The sequence below is a fragment of the Acromyrmex echinatior genome, chromosome 2 (assembly GCF_024713525.1).
Source record: "Acromyrmex echinatior isolate Ae372 chromosome 2, ASM2471352v2, whole genome shotgun sequence".
NCBI classification, from domain to species: Eukaryota; Metazoa; Arthropoda; class Insecta; order Hymenoptera; family Formicidae; genus Acromyrmex; species Acromyrmex echinatior.
In genome coordinates, this window is record NC_141853.1 from 25544773 (window position 1) to 25565443 (window position 20671).

At 34.1% G+C, this 20671-nt stretch overlaps 1 protein-coding gene across 9 annotated transcripts in view; it reads right to left on the reverse strand.

The window, feature by feature from the left end:
* The window catches only part of LOC105150656 (protein Aster-B), a 63109-nt gene that overhangs the window by 31854 nt on the left and 10584 nt on the right, over window positions 1–20671 (reverse strand). The window contains exons 1-6 of one of the 9 annotated variants that reach the window (XM_087402897.1): window positions 15212–15230; window positions 12636–12725; window positions 12196–12496; window positions 11581–11779; window positions 11126–11406; window positions 8664–8816 (exon numbers count right to left, since the gene is read on the reverse strand). In XM_087402897.1, the coding sequence (XP_087259023.1) occupies window positions 8664–8816; window positions 11126–11406; window positions 11581–11779; window positions 12196–12496; window positions 12636–12637 (936 nt within the window). In that variant the 5' untranslated portion in view covers window positions 12638–12725; window positions 15212–15230. Of the gene's footprint in view, window positions 1–8663; window positions 8817–11125; window positions 11407–11580; window positions 11780–12195; window positions 12497–12635; window positions 13153–15211; window positions 15231–20671 lie in introns of those variants that run through there. The other 8 variants (XM_011063888.2, XM_011063887.2, XM_087402896.1 and 5 more) reach the window with 8 other exon arrangements.

Sequence of the window (20671 nt, forward strand, 5' to 3'; positions counted from 1 at the left end):
TGTATGTATACCTTTAAGACTTAAATTACAAGATAGTTATTGTGCGTTATTAAAGACACAAGACATTGTCTTAGGTCCAGTTCTATAATTTATAGTTAATTCTTGTTAAGATTACAAAAAAAATTATTTGCTTTGGGCTCCGCGTCCCTGCGCTCTCCATACTCGATTTGTATGGGAACGCGTCCTTCGTATTAGCGCGACGCATCCATTATTATTAGGCATCTATCTCTCAACGTGTGCAGTCGCACCACTCTTGCCCGACATTTTTGTTCCTCTGTTGTTAAACACAACTATTCGAGAAGGATATCACAGAGTCGTGTCAAATTTAAAGTGTTTCTTAAAATCAATAAAAAGAGTCAATTAAAAGACCTGTATCTTGATCACGCCGCCACCAAGATATGTATTACACCGACAAGCAACGCGTGAAGGGCGATCGAGCCTGCAGTCCAATTTCGTAGAAGTCACGAATCATCGCATTAACCAGAAGCATGGGCAATAAAGTTTGGTCCTTCGAGCCGGATATTCCACTATTCCGTGCCTGTCGAATACGCCACATAGCATATCAATTGTCAAAACCGACAACGAAGCCTTGACGTCATCCACGTACTTAAGGCGGCTTTCCTTCTACCAGTGTATCGGCATATTTCTTGCCGCTGTGCTAGACAAACAACCAAAGAGAGGTACTGCGCAAGGAACTGCCGACGAACCTTCTGCAGATATTCATCGAGACATCGATTCTCTTTTTATAATGAGACGCAGCGCTGCGCTATTTGATCGCGTACTGTAAGTATATTTATAACACATAGATAAGGAAAGTCATCAAAATTTCGATTAGAGATTTGTCGTCTATCTTCCTTCAGATATATTTATAACCTCAATCCGAGATGAGTGTAGACATCTCCGTCTTCAAAAGGCGCTGAGCCACCGTTAAAACTGCATGTACGCGCATAAAAAATTACGTCGACAATATTCTGTTTTTGACGTCTGCAATCGTGTCGGAATTCGAAGAACATAAATTTAGACCGCTATTGGTCCGAGTACGATACATTCAAACACAGATTAAATTATACGATGCCGAGAGTAACGATAGAATTGCATTCGAGAAAGCTTTTTATACTCTGGCAGCTAGAATACGAGAACTAATACGTAACAGTTTCGCATCCCGTAACCTATCAACGTCTCCAACATATCAGAAACGTCGGAATCGCTTCTCAACATAAGATTGCCTAAACTAGATCTTCCTAAGTTTTTTGAAAAGTATGAAGAGTGGATTCCATTCCATGACACCTTTTTTATCATTACACACGCGAACACATCGCTTAGTAACATCCATAAATTACAATATTTGAAAACCGCGCTTGTCGATGATGCCAGAAAAGTAATAAGCTCACTCGAAATTTCTGATGCGAACTATGGTGTTGCGTGGAACTTTTTAAAATAAAGATACAACAAGTGAGTCATCGTCCAAAATCATCTCAGGTACATTCTCGAATTATGACGAAAGAAAACGTTTCAGAACTGCGACAGATGATGCTACGCGTCACATACACGCATTAAAGGTTTTGAAACACCTTACCGATGCCTGGGATGATCTCTTAGTTTATATATCTCTCACTTCCAAGCTTGACACAGTCACAGCGCGAGAATGGCAATCCTCCCTCTCAGGTTACGAGTTGTTTACCTCTTGAAGTAATTTCTCGGTTTCTTAGCCCATCGTTGTCAGGTTCTCGAATCTATTACCAAGGCGTCAAATTCTCTCACAAAAAATACGCCTTCGCGACACAATTCAAATAATAAGCAGAGGACTTCTTGCAACGCGTCTGTCAATGTAAAATATTATTATTGTCAAGAACACTCTATTTATCAATGTAAATTTCTAACTATGTCAATTCCCAAACGGATATCGGAGCTGCGTTCGAGGAAGGTCTGTCTAAATTGCTTACGATCAACAGCACATGTTGCGAGTAAATGTCTATCAGGAATGTGCAGAACGTGCTCTCGCAAACACAACACATTGTTGCATATTCCGGCGCCTTCTAATCAACCTAAGGCTGATGAGGCCGAACAACAGGAGTTTCCCGTGAATCAGCCATTATAAATGCTTCGGATACTGTGGTCGCTCACGCCTCAAATATAACTACAGGGTGGGCCATCTATTGGTACGTTTTTAAAAATGCGATCAAATGAGCATACATTGATATTTTTTATTAATTTTTTTTTTGTTGTGAAGCTAAAAGTATCCGCGTCAAGAATGAAAAACGATTTCGTTCATGTGGCTCCCTCTACTGGCCTTACAGTATGCCATTCGGTCACCCCAATTATTAATGACATTTTGGACTACCTCGGCGCCAATTTCACTCAAAACAGTCGTAATATAATGTCATCCACTAACATCCCTTTCTCACGAACTTTCCTCACCAATTTGCGTATAGCTCCTTCGGTGGGTGCTCTATCACGACCCATATTTCTTTTCAAAATTCGTACAGTTTCGGCGACACAGCACTGACTTTGAAAATAAGTTTTTAAAATTTCAAAACGCTCTTCAAGAGAAAACATGTTGTTTCGTGCCGCGGACGGTATGACTAATAAACTGTCAAAATTTCGGGTCTGTAGCTCGTTCGGTGTTGCCATACGACGAAATTCAAAAACGTACCAATAGATGGCCCACCCTGTAATAGCAATCACATACTTCTCTCTACTGCCATCGTCTTAATTCAGGATAATAATGGTTCGCTAAACCCTGTCGAGTATTACTAGATTCTGGCTCTTAAGCTTCATTTCACGCGATTGCTTTAATTCATTGGGATTAAATTCATGTCCTGTAAATATTTCTATTTCTGGCATTGACGGTATTATGCATTCTTGACGCACTCTCACCAAGCAGTTCAAATAAAATTAAGCTCAAGGGTAAGTCCGTATTCAGCCACCATTGACTGTATCGTAACTAATCGACTATCAGACGATCGTTCATCATGGCGCGATCAGTTTTCAAATTACCGCAAAATATTCTATTAGCTGACTCTAATTTTCATGTTTCATCAAAAATAAATATATTAATCGGAGCGGAGATTTTCTGGAATCTCTCTACATAGATCAAATCAAGGCTTCAAATGAACATCCAACAAGAAACAAAGTTCGGATGGATTCTAGCGGGCCGATCAAATGGGACTTTAACGCACATTCGAAAGATACAATCGCTTCTGTTAGCAATATTGAGCTGCACGATCAGATTGCTAAATTTTGGATTGAATGAACATCAATAATAGTCCATCTCTGTACACTACTGATCAGAAATCACTTTGTGAGGAACATTTCATAGCTAGCGTTTCAAGAAATAATGAATAGATATGTAGTTATTGCTCTTCAAGGAAGATTTGTTACATAATCTCGGCGACTCAAGATCCATTGCGCTTAAGCATTTTCAAAGCCTAGAGAGGCGTTTAAGCTACGACCCTGAATTAAAAAAGGGGTATTCCAAATTTATGTCTGAGTATCTCGCGTTAGGATATATGAAATTAGTAACTGAGGAAGCTTCCGATGAATTCGAGTCTTGTTATTTATCTCATCACTGTGTATTCAAGCACTCTCCTGCTGGTTCTAAGCTCCGCGTTGTATTTGACGGGTCTTGCGTTACTGAAATCGGATTATCATTAAATGATTGTATGTTGACAGGATCAGTCGTTCAGCATCTTACGTCAATATTCATTCGTTTCTGTACCTTCAAATACATCTTTATAGCAAACATCATTAAGATGTATCGTCAAATCAAGGTGGATCCTTCACAAACTCGTTACCAGAGAATTTTTTGGCGCGACAATAATAATTCAAAACTAGAAGTCTACGAATTATCACCGTTACGTATGGTATTTCTGTCGTCTCCTTTCTTGCTAGATGGCTCACGCACTTAGCTAATACATACGCCAACAGTTACCCCATAAGTTCTTTGCATGTTGCCCGTGATTTCTACGTAGACGACCTACTGACAGGAGCAAACACACTATCAGAAGCAATAACCATTCGCGATTAGATAATTCAATTACTAAAACTAGGCTCGTTTAAACTCAGCAAATGAGGATCTAATTGTCTGACGTTACTAAAGGGCGTGAGCGATCAAATGGAAGTTCCTATACTGTTTCACAAGAATGTTGAATGCCGCGTTTTAGGCATTATCTGGGATAAAATTGACGTATTTTAATTCTTATGTATTTTAATTCTCGGCCCGATTGTAGTAATCGCTAAGTTGACAATGCAAGATTTGTGGCAGGCCGGAGCGGATTGAGTCAGTTCCGCAGATTATTCATACTAGCTGGCTTCACTTCAGGCTGCAATTGCCATTACTAAATCAGCTTCAGAGCATTCCTCGCTGCTCGAAACATTCACAAATTCAGATACAATTCAAGTTCATGGGTTTGTGATGCTAGCCAACGCGCCTATGGCGCATGTATATATCTCCGCACTGAAATCGGCCTTCAAGACTATCAATTGAATTTGCTTTGTTCTAAGTCTCGAGTTGCTCCGCTCAAGATTGTATCTTTACCGCGTTTAGAATTGTCTGCCGCATTATTGTTAGCACAATTAGTGCTAACTCGAATCATCAGTTGATTTAACTAACGTTAGAATGTTCTTGTGGTCAGATTCCACTATAGCTCTAAGCTGGATGAATTCTTTTTCACGCAAATGGTCGGCATTTGTAGCGAACCGTGTAGGAGAAATTCAACGTCTAACCAATCCATCTGATTGGCGCCACGTGGCCTTTCATAACAATCCGGCAGACATGCTTTCGCGGGGATTGCTTCCTAATGAGTTGATAGGATCTTCTTATGGCATAGACTTTCGTTTTTGGTAATATCTGAGAGTGGCCCAGTGGTAATTTTTGCATTAACTAGAGTGAAATTCCCGTACAAAAATGGGTGTCCACTATCGCAACGCTAGTAGACTACAGCGTCATTGATCACTTGCTTAATAAATTTTCCAATTTCAATAAGGCACGTCGATCTTGGTCTATTGTTGTCGATCTTAGGCTTCTAGTCCTCAGCGTTTTAGACCACTAACTACTACTGTATCTTCTGACGAAATTTTAAATTCCCTACTCGTCGTTGTGCAGAATTGTTCAAGCTCAGTCCTTTTCGAATGATTACAAGGGACTGTAAGCAAATCAGCATTAACCGGTCTAGCGAATGGATCTCCTTGTCTGTTCATGGGAAGCGACAAGCTAATAAGAGTCGGTGGAAGACTGAAAAATTCTGTCCTGTCATTTGACGCGTGCCATCAAATTCTTTTGCCTCAAAATCACATACTAACTAAACGAATAATCGAATCAGAGCACTTACGCAATTTACATTTTGGTTTACAGTCCATTATGGCGGCTTTCAGACAATGATTCTAACATCTTTCATTACAGTTAGTTACTCGTAAAATAATCAACAATTGCGTGATTTGTTTTAAGGTCAAACCAACTCATTTTGAAGCCTTAATGGGTCTTTTATCCTCGCCTAGAATTAACGTTTCGCGTCCATTCTCGCACTATATCAACTACGCTGGCCATATCATTGCGAGAAGGCAAACGCCGCAACTCTTGTATTCGGAAGGTTTATGTAGTCATTTTTGTATGCTTTGCCACCAAGGTGGTTCATCTAGAACTTGTAACTTTACTTCCGATGCGTTCATTGCGGCCCTTAAAGAGATTTATTCCCGCGGGAAACCCCAACGAATATACTATTGTACAATGCGACTTCGTCGGAGCACAACAATAAATTAAAGAATTTTATGATTTTCTCAGAGACGAACAAACGTAGGATACTATAAGCAATTTCTTGCGCGAACAACAAATCATTTGGGCATTTATTCTGCCAAATGCTCCCCCCTTCGGCGGACTTCGGAGGCCGCTCTTAAATCTACTAAGTGCCATCTCACTTGTGTTGTAGGCACAACAAATTTAACGTTCGAAGAGTTTCTCTTCTCTGCGAGATCAAAGCAATATTAAATTCTAGACCATTCCATTCCATTAAGTTCTAACACTAACGATTTAGCTTATCTATCTTTTGGACACTTTCTAATCAGCTCGCCATTAAATGGCTTTCCTAGTCAAGACATAACTGATGTAAATACCAATGTACTCCTGCGCTGGCAACTAATCAAGCAAAAGCATCAACAATTTTGGCAAAGATGGAGCAACGAGTTTTTTAACACCAGAAAGATACAAATGGAAAACCTCTAAGGATCAGCAATTGCAACCCGGTCAGTTAGTTCTGATCAGCAGCAAGACTCTATTCCAACTCAATGGACAACTAGCAGAATTGAGGAAGTCCATTTAGGATCCGATGGCGTGGGGCACGCTCAGCTACAGTCAAAACAAAGAGTTTCTATCTCCGATCGCTTTCAAAAAACTTGCTATATTTTTAAAATTGATTCTAATAACTAAGTTAAGTATTTAGTTTAAGAATTTTTTGTCACAACGCAAATCTTCTTCAAGTAATCATTCATGTTTAAATTTATTATCTTTTAGCTCTTATTATTTTTTATCTCCAAGATGTCCTTAATCATTCTTATATTATTAATTATCTGTTAATTTGCAATCTTTTTCCTTTAGACACAATTGCGATTCACATTGTCATCAAATTAAGTAAGGTTTTTGAAGGGCATATCCTTCAAGAGGACAGCTTTGTTATTTAAAATTACAAAAAAAATTATTTGCTTTGGGTTCCGCGTCCTTGCGTCCTTCATATTCGACTTGTATGCGCAACGCGTCTTTTATATTACTGCGCGTCCATTATTATTAGGCATCTACCTCTCAATGTGTGCGATCACATCACTCTCGCCCGACATTTTTGTTCCTCTGTTGTTAAACATAGCTATTCGGGAAAGTGATATCACAGAGTCGTGTCAAATTTCAAACGTTTCTTAAAATCAATAAAAAGGGTAATTAAACTAAAAGACCTGTGTCTTGATCACGCCGCCACCGAGATATTACACCGGCAAGCAACGCGTGAAGGGCGATCGAGCCTGCAGTCCAGCTTCGCAGAGGCTTCATGAATCATCGCATTAACTAGAAGTTTGAGCAATACGTAACAATTCTTAACTGTGAGTTGTGGAACTGGGTCTTAAGATTCTAAGTCAGCCATTCTGTTAAAATCCAAAACTGTATTAGCATAAGACATTATTTAAGACATAGTTGACACAAATATTTTATCTTTCTTGACATCCAATAAATAATAAGAATAAAACGTGTGTCGATTGTGTCTCCTAAAAAGAAAGTAGTCTACAAATATCAATCTTTGGAATATCTTGTAAATATATATATATATATATATATATATATATATATATATATATATATATATATATATATACACACACACACACACACACACATATATAAGGTGTCAAGTTTGGAAACAGTTGAATATCTCAAAAGCAAAACATTTTTGAGAAAAATATTTCAGACAAAAGTTGTAGAGTCTAAAAAGATCTATTCACTGATTCCTTGACCTTGGGTGACGTCGCCAAGGACAGGTCAAGGGATCACATCGATTTTTTTAAAAGGGACCCCCTATTTTTCATTACATATTCTAGCTTACCTTGAGAACTTTTCAAAACACTATAATAAAATATTTTTTCATTAAGTATTTTTCGAGTTATAAGACTTGAAAGCTATAGTATATCATCGGCATTGACGTTATTCGAGGTGCCAAAATGATGGCTAAAACTTTTTGAATGTTATTTAGAATCATGATCTTAATAACATTTGTTAAGATCAAAGCCATTGGAGTTGTTCTTCTTATTTTAATTTTTGCGTAAAAATGAATTTTTAATGGAAAAATAAAAATAAGAGGAACAACCTCTAATGGCCTTGATATTAACAAATGTTATCTAGACTATGATTCTAAACACTATTCAAAAGGTTTTCAGCCATCAGTCAAACACTTGAATATAATGTTAATGCCAGCGATACTGTAATTTTTAATCCTCAACACAAAAAGCACTTAAAGAAAAAATTATATCTGAGTGACATGCGAGTGTTCTAAAAATGTGTGATCTTTATATTTGATTTTAACATTTCTACTTGTTAAGTTTTAATATGTCCAACAAAGCTTCAGTGCAATGCTTTATGTTCCGTGATGATTAACAATGCTGCATCTCTGTCAATTTGCGAGTGACTTAAACATTATGGACATGTGAGCTAATTATACTTGTATCATTCTTGCTGAAGAGGACTCCAGAGAGAATCGAAATGTTCAAAATAAAGAAGACATCAATCTAACATCTGATTATTGATTGTTCACTAAATAATTGCGCCGTTTATTGTTGCTGACTCTCATTAGCCTATATTTATCTTTTTGTATTGTTTAAAGAAAAAATATTTTATTATAGTGTTTTCAAAAGCTCTTGAGGTAAACTATAAGAATATAATGAAAAATAGGCAGTTCCATTTAAAAAAATCGACACAATCTTGACCTGGCCTCAGAGACGCCACCCAAGGTCAAGGTCAATTGCCAAATAAAAATAAGAGGAACAGTATTACAATATTTTTTCAATCTTCAAAATTTCAAATCTTTTCAATACAAAAATAAAAATAAAGTCACGTTATTGTTTCACTCAATATAATAATAATAATATAATAAGAAAAGCAATGTTTAACAATTTATAAATATTGTTAGGCTTACCTCAGAGAAAGATTCTACAGAGAGACGAGTTGACAACTTTTCATCGTCTGCCGTAGGTAACGGTGGTACGTAATCTTCATCGTCGGACGTCAATCCTAATTCATCACCATAACAGGTATGTACAAGCTGCCACATTTCAGCCATACTCATTGGCTGAAATATAATAACAGAAATTTTTATGTTTGAAGAAACATACAGTCTAAGAGTATAAAATATTTTCGGAATAAGAATCGAACCAACATAAGTCATGTGTAAAATCATATATTTAAGACAAAAAATTCTTTACAAACCCTTGATATCGAGTCATCCTCATTATGAAATTAAACAGATGTCCAATAATTATTTAATATAAAGTATGGAAAATATGATATAAGTATTGTCAGTGATTTATTATATATTACAATGATTAGCGATATTTATCATATTTTCCATTACTTTGTTTAATTATTGAGCACCTGTTTAATTTCACAATGAAGATGATCTAATATCAAAAGTTAAAACGTCTAAAGAATTTTTTGTCTTAAATATATGAATTCTATACACGACTAACTTGTGTTGGTTCGCATTGGCTTGGATTCTTATTCTTGTTATTTATTCTTTGGAGTGTTGTATTAAGATTAAAATATTTTCGTTTTTGAATAACATTCTTTTTTGATTAATGTTCATAGATAGTTTTTAGAAGTAGAAACAAAAATAGAACAAAATATTAATGTTTTCTGCTAGATATTAAAAGCAAAAGAATAAAACATTATTTTATATATATATATATTAGGTGTTGGAATTAATTCGTAGCGTTTTTTAATGAAAGAATGTTATTTATTTCACATGAGCATTAAAAAATACATTAATGAAAGTACTTCCCATCACTTGTAAAACGCTACGAATTAATTCCAACACCTAATATATATATATATATATATATATATATATATATACCTAATATCTGAACTGTAACTTATAGGAAGCATTAAATTATTAACTTTCGAACGGCGCACATGGGTCATTCCATGATCATGTGCCATTTCTAATAGTTCTTATTCTCATATGTGTGCTTGGTCCTGTGTAAAAAATTTCCCCTTCGTAAAAAATCTTTGTGATGGAAGAAATATAGGGAAGTAACGGTACGGAACTTCTGTGTATTGTCGAGCAGTGCAGTCACAAAGTTGTATGCGGAAAAGACTCATGTGTGCCATTGGAAGATATCTTTTTCGCAAATAAGTGAATTTAGTTATTTTGATATTTTTGTATTGAGTAAGCTTATTTTATCATGCATATTTTTCTAATCTAAAAAATTTTTTCGCATATATTTATTTATGCAAATTTAAATGCTACAAAATTATTTTTCTTTTTATGGTAAAGATAACATGGTACAGAGGAACAGTAAGAATTTGATAATATATAATTGATAATTGATAATATCATCTTTCTCCTTTAAAAAATTTAATATTTTATAATTGTAATCACTTTTTTCATTATTTTTATTTGTTAACAAATAATCATTTTAGTATTTGATAATAAAATCAAACTGTTTTTTCTTCTAAAAAATATTATTTATCCATATTAAAAATATGACATTTTCAGATGCTCAAATAATTGCATTTTTTCTGCATTTGGCCCCTGTTTATATTTTTTTTTGTAAAGTAGTCATATCTATGTAATAACATTCTATAATGATTTTTTTATGTACATATATAACAAAACAAAGTTATAATTTTTTAAAACTGAATTATTTTCTTTCTCTTATGGAGAAAGTAATTTTCATAATTTTTCTAACCTTTTTATTCCAATGTCTATATAATAGAATAATTTAATACAGATCTTAAAGAATATATGAATTTTTTCAGAATTTTTCGAATTTAAGAGCCTTAAAATCGAGTTGGACACAAATGACCCATGTATGCCGTTGAAGATGTTGAAAAAAAGTGTGCCGTTCGAAAGTTAAAAAGTAGATACGGTACAATACTGTTAAGAAGATATCATAGCCGAAGGAACTATCAAAGTATGTTTCAAGAAAATATCGATTTACGAAGCGTTAGCAAAGATGCACTATAATGAAACAAATAAATAAGGTAGACTAATGCTTATTGTATGGTCTTTTCAAAATATTTCTGCTGCAATTTTTTTTTTATAAATTGCCTGAAAAGGCAATAATTTTTTAAGTTTTCAATAATTTCCCTGATTAGGATATTTTTTAAGATAAAGATCTTCTAAAATCTTGTACAATAAAACACAATATAATTAAAAAATCTTAAGTTATGCCCACTTTATATAATCTATAATTTCTTTCTATAATTTTCATTTAACATATATGTATTTTCTGATTTCTTTACATTTTTCTTTAAACATTCGTCTCACACATGATATGTAAAGTCATAAATAGAATTTTATTTATCCTGAAAATCTGGTGCGAATTATAGATCATCTAAAGTGGATAATCAGTTATATATGATATATATGCATACCTCGCCGATAAGAGCATTTTGCCAAACACGAAATAACATCACATATGTTTTATCTCTTGCTCCAAATGATGTTAAGAAGAACTTGTCAGTAATAGTGCATATTAAGATAGCGTTTGGAATGACAAGTGCAGTTTTTTCTTTGGTAATAGATGTAACATCTTTCCAGCGTAGAGAGACCAATGTCTCCCACATAAATATATTAGCATAAAAACACACATAGTTTTGAGACACATAAAGTCTACCATGGACCAATATTTCACGCTGCAGAGCACAAGAATAATCTAAAAAATTATAATGCTAGATTAATTAAATCATGAAATGTTAAATATCGTTTTACAGTCGTGTGGATGTAACAAATATAAGTTAGTACAATGAAAGTCTTTCGCAAGAATATAATGTTCTATAATACATTCTTGAATGAAAGAGAGCACATTTAAAAAATATATAATACTTACCTACCACCAATCTCTCATCGTCAGGCACATCTTTGAATATTCGTTTAAAGTCTTCGGAACGAGATTTATAAGTTGGATAAAGTACATTGTACCAAGAAGACTTCTTTTTACTTCGTTCACTGCTACGTGCCTCTTTTTTATTTTCATGAATGGAACTCTTATTGAGATCAGCTGAGTCAGATGATCTACTTATTACATCCTGTAATATTTATACGAAATAAGTTGTATATAGTACAAATAAGAAAAAGAATCTTATATTTGATTAAAGTAAATCTTGATATTTGTAAAGCTATATTTATATTTATATTTATAAATCGTGTCAATTTGATTTGTCAAATTTGAAATGCAATTATAAACTGAAGCTGGAAGTAATAGATTTGTTATTTTTAGCTGAAGTTCTTACACGGTTCATCTTTTTTCCTTTTCTCTCCACGTTGGAAAGAAAAAAAGAAAAGATGAACCGAACAAGAAGTTCAGCTAAAAAGAACAGGTCTAATATTATAAATTATTGTACATTAATAATTAATGTCATCAATGATGCTGAAATTACATCAATTCAATAATGATACTAATAAACATCTAAAAAAATTTATATAATGCTTCATCGATACATACTTGATGGCCACTTGATAGCTGATCGTCTGACTTGTTCGCACGGAGTGATTCTTTGACTGCAGAATCAGGATTTTTAGAATATTCTCGTTTAGAATGGGCTCTCGGACTAGGACGTGGAGACAAGTTAGGACTTGATACAGGACTGTTACGATCGCCGCCAGAGGCAGACGGTTCCTGTATCTTCTCGGTAGCCGTGGTACCCCCCAAATTTGTCGCTATACTTTGATTGCCTAAACCAGTGGAATTAATACTGCTAATCACTTCGTGGCTAGATATTAGCAGATTTTCCACGGATTTATTCCTATTTACAATGAAGAACCAATATTAAAGATATATAAACGAATAATGCTATGTTAGGTAAAATATTTTCTTGCAATGTCATCGTTCAGAAGGATCATGCAAAATATAAAATTGCTGCCAAATGAGCGATAGGTACGTACATGCTTGTCGTCGAGTGTCTCTATGTCGTCTTCGTCTCGTAGTATATAACAAATCACGCGACGTTAGTGTCCACGGTTTCGTGGCCGGAGCTGTTGAACATCGAAAGTTTGTGAGAGAGGTTCTTTTAGCTAAATCAGATTAGGTGTTATATGTTCTGGGTGACTTGCTGTAAGGTTACGGGATGGATAGCGGCAATTTATAGTATAAGCGGATTGCGAATACTGCAGATTTAGTTAGTACGTATTTAGTTGGTTGCGAAAGGCGTTTATCCGCGCGCTGGACATTGGTTACTTGCGCCTACCGCGATAAGAGCGACACATTTCAGACAAGGAGAAGTCGCACATTGCCGTATCAGGAATCACTCTGAATCACTCGTTTTTGTTCATATTCATACAGTGACATAAAGAAGATTAGAGTGGAAGGTCCTTATGGGATCATAATATTGTATATTTTCGCGTATATTACTATCAGCGCTATCTTGTGAGTTTGATGCTGCATTTATCAATAGCATCACCGATGAGATACTATTAAAGATTGTCAATCCTGAGCAAATTTCGGCAGAATGAAAAGGGCCCGAAGATAATTGAAGAATGCTGACATTATCGACAATTGATATAAATTTATTATTATTAACATAAATATTTGGTTCATACGTTATTAAATTCATAATTTTTTATTATATAAATGTTCCATAAATATGCATACTTGTAAAGCTATAATATTTTATATATTGCAGAAAAATTACAATTTTTTCTTTGTGATTATCATCTCTGTTGATAATCAAACTTTGACGATAATACTAAAATCACAATTTAAAAAAAAATCGAGTATTATAAATGCATAATTATGTCTACTAAACTAATAAATCATAAAATTAGTACAATATTATCAATTTTTAACTCTTAATCACTTTAATATTCACAAAGACGAACTCCCGTAAGGATGTCGATCTTTAATAGTATCTTGTCGATGGTAATAGCGACGAAAAAATTATCGAAGCCAAACGGAATTCGAATCCTTCATTTTCGACTATTGTCAAGATAGCACAAACAAATTGAATGTTTCTGATTTATTTATGTTTAAATATTTATTTATGTAGAAAATACGTGTATACGAATGTTTTGCGAAGACTGGGAATATCAACAGAGCCGAAATTCCGTGTAGCAGTAGTTGTACGGTCTTGTGATAGATGGCAAATGTTAAATTGTGGGAATAAGTGACTCAATTGATAAGTCAGATTCTCTAGACAAGCCCACGCTTGTCGTGTGATGTGATATAAGAAATAATGATCGAGACTTAACTGATAACTGATAATCTTTATTACGAGCACAAATTAATATGACCGTACAGAATGAACGCCTTAATCGATCTGTTGTTATAATTTTTCTTTTATTATTTTTACGCTGCTAGGCAACTCGCTATCTACAAAATCCTTAAGCTTTCTACACCCGCTAGTGAGGTATTAAGAATCTCCTACAAAATTGTAGGGAACTACGTTTTCAATACCTCACTAGTGCATCGAGCGAAGAAAGCCTAGAGATTTTGTAGGTTGCGAGTTGCCTACAAGCAGCGTCAGAGAAAAATAAGAAGACAGATAGATTATGGCGCTCATCCTGTTCGATCGTATTCATACGTGTTCCTGAAATAAATACATCGTTACTAGTTACAAGCAAAGTAGTCGATCTTTACACCTTACATCACGTCACATGACAAGCGTGGACTTGTCTTGAGAATCAGACTCGTCAATTGAGTCACATATTCCCACAAAATAAGAACAGATGTTATGCATTTGAATAAGACAGAATCATATATGTAATATATGCTATATGGCTAATAGGGCGTGGTTTATGTGAGTGCGATAAGAAGGAATAGTAGATACTACGGTTGCCTGGGAGAGATGTTCTAATCGTTCAATGAGCAGGCGCAGAGCGAAAATAAACAACTTTATTAAGCAAAACGAGTTATTTCGTATTTCCAAAACAAGATGTTAGCAATAATTATTTATTATGTTATGAGAAGAATATGTAAAAATATTCTGTAAAATATTTCCAAGCCATAAAGATTTACATTAAAAGAAATAAAACATAATGAATATGAAAAAGTAATATATTAAAAATATGATACATAATATAGGGTCCGACAAAATGATCTCCCACATTTTAATCTTTAATAAAAACGCCATTGTAAATGCTATTTAGATTTTATTTTTATTAACTGAAAATTTATGCTATGCCATTTGTTTTTATTGAGTTTTGAAAATTACAGAGTCCAAGTGGCGACCATTTTTTTCGATACACATTCGAAATTCTTTCATTCTGATTTCTAAAAGTTTCCATCACTCGAGCAATAATTTGAGGCGATATTCCTGTAATTTCTTGGCGTATTGCTGCTTTCAATTCGTCAATGGTTCGGGGGTGGTGTTGAAAAAACTTCGCTTTCAGCCCCAAAGGAAAAAGTCGCATGGGGCAAGATCGGGTGAACGCGCAGGCCACCCAACGTCTCCACGTAACGAAATTACGCATCACAGATTCGTTACTTTTCATAAATGTTTCGATAACGAAAGCACGATACTCACCCATCCAATTCATGACGACAACTGAAATGGCAAGGCGCGAGCTACCAACCGACTACGCTAAGCTCCCCCTTTCTTCAGTGGTTCGGGGACAGTGGCGGTGCAAAATGTGGGAGATCATTTTGCCGGACCCTGTACAATACATTTTGTTGTATTCTTTGGATTAAACATAAAATTTTCTGTATACGTAATTAATAAGCTAAGCTTGATATTGATTTTTAAATAAAACCAATTTTGTGTATTTATTCCGTAAGTATTCTGGGTTTTCTGATTTGTTTTGCTTCTGAAAATAAACGAATATCTAAATACAATGTTATAATTAATTTATAGAGTTGTGTTCTGTGATCATCTAAAGTGTCCTGTAATAGATAACAATATCCTTGAAAATGATTTTCAAAGGAATTCTCTGAAAGCCTTTGAAAAGTAAGATACTATTAAAATTTTATCTTCAGAGATATGACTGAATTCCCGAATTTCAATAAAATTCGAGGAGTTTTAGATACTTGGAAATGATTTTCAGAAAATTTGCTGAAAATCTCCGAAAAGTGAAAAGTCGTGAAAATTTTTATCTTCAGACATTACTGAATTTTCGAATTTCAATAAAATTCAGCGACTTTTAGACATTTGGGAATGATTTTCAGAGAATTCGCTGATAATCCTTCTGATAATTTCTTTGAAAAAGTCTCTGAATGTCATTAAAAATCTCTGAAAAATAATTTCAGACATTTTCAACGAAGTTTTCAGAGATATTTTTTTACCAGGGTCCGAGCTGACACTAGTTTAATAAAAAAAAAATACGTTCAAATATTTAAGGTTTACAAATTTTATTCCTGACACATTTATAATAATTATACCTGAAATTAACTACTTCAAATTGGTATTAAAAAACGCACCTTAGTGGGAATCGATCTGGGACCTCTAGATTATGAATCTTCTACATATCTTATCCGCTACACTTCTTCAATTGGTAAATGTGTTATTCATTCTCTACTACAATCAGCTAAACTAATACGAAATTATATAGATATAATAAAAATATCATCATTTGACAGATATAATAAAATATAAACAATTTACATTACTATGAGACAACATTGGGTAAGTTTTGAATAATCTAATCTCGCTTGGCCGATGTCGCACGCCGTGATTAGACTAATATTCGGGCTGTGTTCGACTTGATTTGCGAGTGTTTACATTACTTTCACGATCATTCATTTTACTTCTAATTAAAGAGAAACAAAAAAATATAGCTCAATTATTTTTACGTTACTTTTTTGAACTTAGTTGAATTAAAACGAAAAATTTCCTACTTATAATTTTGAATAATTTAAGTAGCATTTATTCCATTTTTAAATAAAAACTTTTTTTATTCAATTAGATTGAAAAACTGCATTTCATATTCGGGATATTGAATTGAGCAGTATTTACGTTGCACAGAAATTGCTGATATTATTTTTGAATTTAACTAAATTAAAAAAACTGTACTTTCTACTCATAATTCTGAATTGAGTATTGATGATGCACAGAAAATGCTAATATTTTTAGATTGAAGGCATAGAGATATACTTTATGCAATTCCTATAAACGAATAAAAATGCATTCAGGATTGAAAAATTATGGCAATGATTTCAGATTTTCGAAGATATAATAAAATTTTTGATAATTTAACTGAAATAATGTGCAAGAAGATAAAGTATACATTTCCGAGAGAGGTTGTTGCAAGTTTAGTACTAACGAGAACGTACATCAGATTAAAACAAAAAAATAAAATGATAATGACTAATAGTCAAAAAAATAAGAAAAAAAAATTACATATTGTAACATATTTGTAACATTATTCTTTGATACCTTACTTGTTTACTTTAGATGTGTATTTTATTCATTTATTTCAGTTGTATTTGTTTATTTTCTTTATATTCCATTATTTCTTGTTATTTACTATTTTAAAATTGCATTTTTTAACGTTATATATATTAATATATTAATAAATATGAATAATTTTTAATATAAATATGGTGTTTTATTTCTAAGTAACTTATTACATTTAAAATTAGCGCATTTCCTTATTATATTATATTATTATATTTCCTTATTATTATACAATATTTCCAAATTTGATTGGTTAAAATTTTAAGCAGCCGCCATTATGCGCATTGTTTCACCTTAAATATATCCACCATGATCAGACTAAGGGTCTGAGCACAAGAATTGTCGTAACACTTACTTAGAGCAACTTCGAGACTTAAATTGTAGACGTAAATAACGCACAAGCTTTGTGTTACTTACGTCACAATTTAAGTCTAAGTGTTATGACAATTCTTGTGCTCAGACGCTAAACTAGTAGTAATATTTACAAGAAAGTGGTGACATAATCTAGATACTGCGATCTGCATCTGACCCGTCGTTCTTTTTCGCGCTTGCGGGCGATGACCAGAAAATTGAAGGCTAATGTACAAGAAAATTGAAGAGACATCAAATGAAGAGAGTAAGGGTTGTGCTCTTGGGTCTTACAATAAAAAAAAATCGAGCAACCAGATGATCATCTTTATAAAAGATTGCCATTGTCATCGCCAGTTCGGCCTGTTCAATCGCTGTTGCAAGAGAATGATAATTCAATTGATTAGAAATAAGGATATTGACGTACTCAAATTTTTTCAAGACAACACTGAAGATCCGTGTACAATATGGATTCAATATAAAAATTTATCCGAAAAAGAACCTCAGGTAAAGAGATTGAGTCCATTCAAGAGGTAGAATTATCTGCTCTTCAAGAACATCAATTTGATATGTAGCAAATCGAAATCAAAATTGAGATGAGCTTTAAAAATTTATTTAAAATCAACAAATTAATAACCGATCCCATTCTCGATGATACTCTTGATTTTATTCCAAGGTATCGTTTATAATACATAGAGGCTTAATTAAAAGGGTAGACGAAGACTTTCCTGAAAGTGAAATTCTGGAAGCTATGGAGTCATCTTTTAAAGTGTTTCATTCTAGGAGTCTTAATAAAAGGAACAAGACAGAACCTAAGAAAGAAGACGAATCTAAGCGGATCTGTTGTTATAACCTTTTCGAGCCAAATCTTGCCGAGCAAGGTTTATATTCATAAGGTCAGGTTCAACGTTGAATCCTACATGACCTTGCCTACAATATGTTTTAATTGCTTCAAATACAGCCACCCAAGTATGCAATAACTTATACTTGTTCTAATTGCAACGGGAAGCATCACTCAACCAATAGGAACTGTCCGGTCTTCCTTAAAGAATACGAAGTGAGAAGGTTAATGGCATACGAGAATATTTCAATGAATGCCAGAAAGTTCTTTCATAAAACGAAATTGAAATTCAGACCTGGCATCGAAGAATTTCATCAATTCAAGATAAGAGCTCCATCTCGTTTAGCGAAATCGCCGGAGGTCGGTTGGAAAGCAGAGTATCCAATCAACGCACTGCCATTCCTCGAAGATTGCATCAGAAGTCTTTGGATTTACAAGGAATGAATTTTAGTCAAGAAATAGATCAACAAGAATCAGTAAATTTCGCCTGGAGGTCACAATACACATTACGTGACAGGCAGGATGTCAATATTAGTGGCAAGCATGATTCCATTTATAAAGAGGATTTAAGCTACGTCGGTGAGAGGCTAAAGAATAGTAATCAATTCTATAAGAACCAAAAGGAAAATTGCGAATATTTCATCGGAAGTAGAAACAAAGTTTCTCCCCCAATGGCATAGCTCTTCGATCGATTTCTTACGACCTGCAGGTGGAATTTTCCAGCAAAGTCATTCCTGATGCAGCGATTGTGTTGAAGAGGACTGATGAATGCGATAAATATCAAAGAAGAGAGAAAATATATAACAAATTACTTTTAAGGACATCACAAATAAGAAGGAAGCTAATTTTAAGGCTTGTTCTGGGACAACAACGGATCAATTAAAACATTCTTCCCTAGCTAATCCGACGAATGGCAAAACGTACGGCAATAAGAATAAGATTTTAAGCACTCATTTGAAAAATAACCTTAAAAGCTAACTTTATTATATAATCTATTTTAATTTTTATCCAATGTCTAATCAAGATAATATTAAAAGTTGTTAGTGAAATTGCCGTGGCTTTACAGATAAGTTATTCGAGCTGGAAAAATATGCTGTAGACTGGAATATTTTTATGATTACAGAAACATATCTTAAACCAGCCTCCGTTCCTCTTGAAGGAATTTGAGACGGTTCGGTTTGATAGATTAAACCAGGGCTCGGCAAGATTTGCACTTCTCGGCCGATTTTCGATTTGGTTCTGCCTTCCCCTCACCTCTCGCCCCGCGCGCAGTCCAAATGCCGCTCGACGTTTAAAAGCGTATGATATAAATTCATTCATTCTATTTTTTTTCGTTCATTACATAACTAAGATAGAATGAAGCAATACATAAGATTGAGCGCTTATGCGTTGCTTCATTCTATCTTAGTTATGCAATGAACAAAAAAAAAAGATATAGAATGAAGATACAGCGTGAGCGTCCAAAGCGAACGGACCTCTACGAGCGGCATTTGAACTACTAAGCGCGGGGCGAGAGGTAAGGGGAATAGCAGAAGAGAAATCACTCTAGTAGCGTGCTATAGACTCCTTTCACAGAATAATAATATTAAAGCTAATGAATGGGTGAAATTTTTACAATTTATTTGGTCTATCGGGAATCTTTTTCTTATTAGGAGTGATTTCACATCCATCATGCAACAAAACTAACAGTGCAAATGACAATACAATTTTTAATTTTACTGATCTAGAGCAGTATATTCTTCTGAATGATGGCAGTATTACCCACTTCTTAGGCCCAGATACTAGTAGTTCTTGCATCGATCTATTAATTGTGAACCCTACCATTGCCTTGAAGTGCGAGTGGAGAGTGGAACGAGACAATTGAAGGGAGTGATCACATTCCAATTACCATTGAACTGGGGACTCCTACAAATTTTATCCCTAAGATACCTTTAAATCTATAATGTTAATCGTATGGATTGGATGTTGTATGGTTTGACAGCTTTGGAACGAAAACCATATTATTTAGTATTTTTAATTCGGTGGAGTTTACTAATTTTAATGCTTGCGAAAGATATATGTATTTGTATTAGAACAGATCATGACAGCGGTGGAGTGTTCCTTACAGTGCCGGAGAAATAGGAACGTAAGACTCGACAACATAAATATAGCTCCCAAGGAGGTAAGAGTAAATCAAGTGTGATATGACGAGGCATGTGAGAGAGCTGTAAGATGAAGGAAGAGTAAGTGATTCCCAACAACATAGATTCACGAGGGAAGAGATTATTTCTTCGAATATAAAAAGATCGAGGCTCAGACTAAAGTTATTCTGAGAGATGACAAAAAGAAAGCTTTTTAGCATTCTACATCTTCATAATTTAAAGCATTTTGCGAAACACTAAATAAGAATAGTAACTACAAGTATG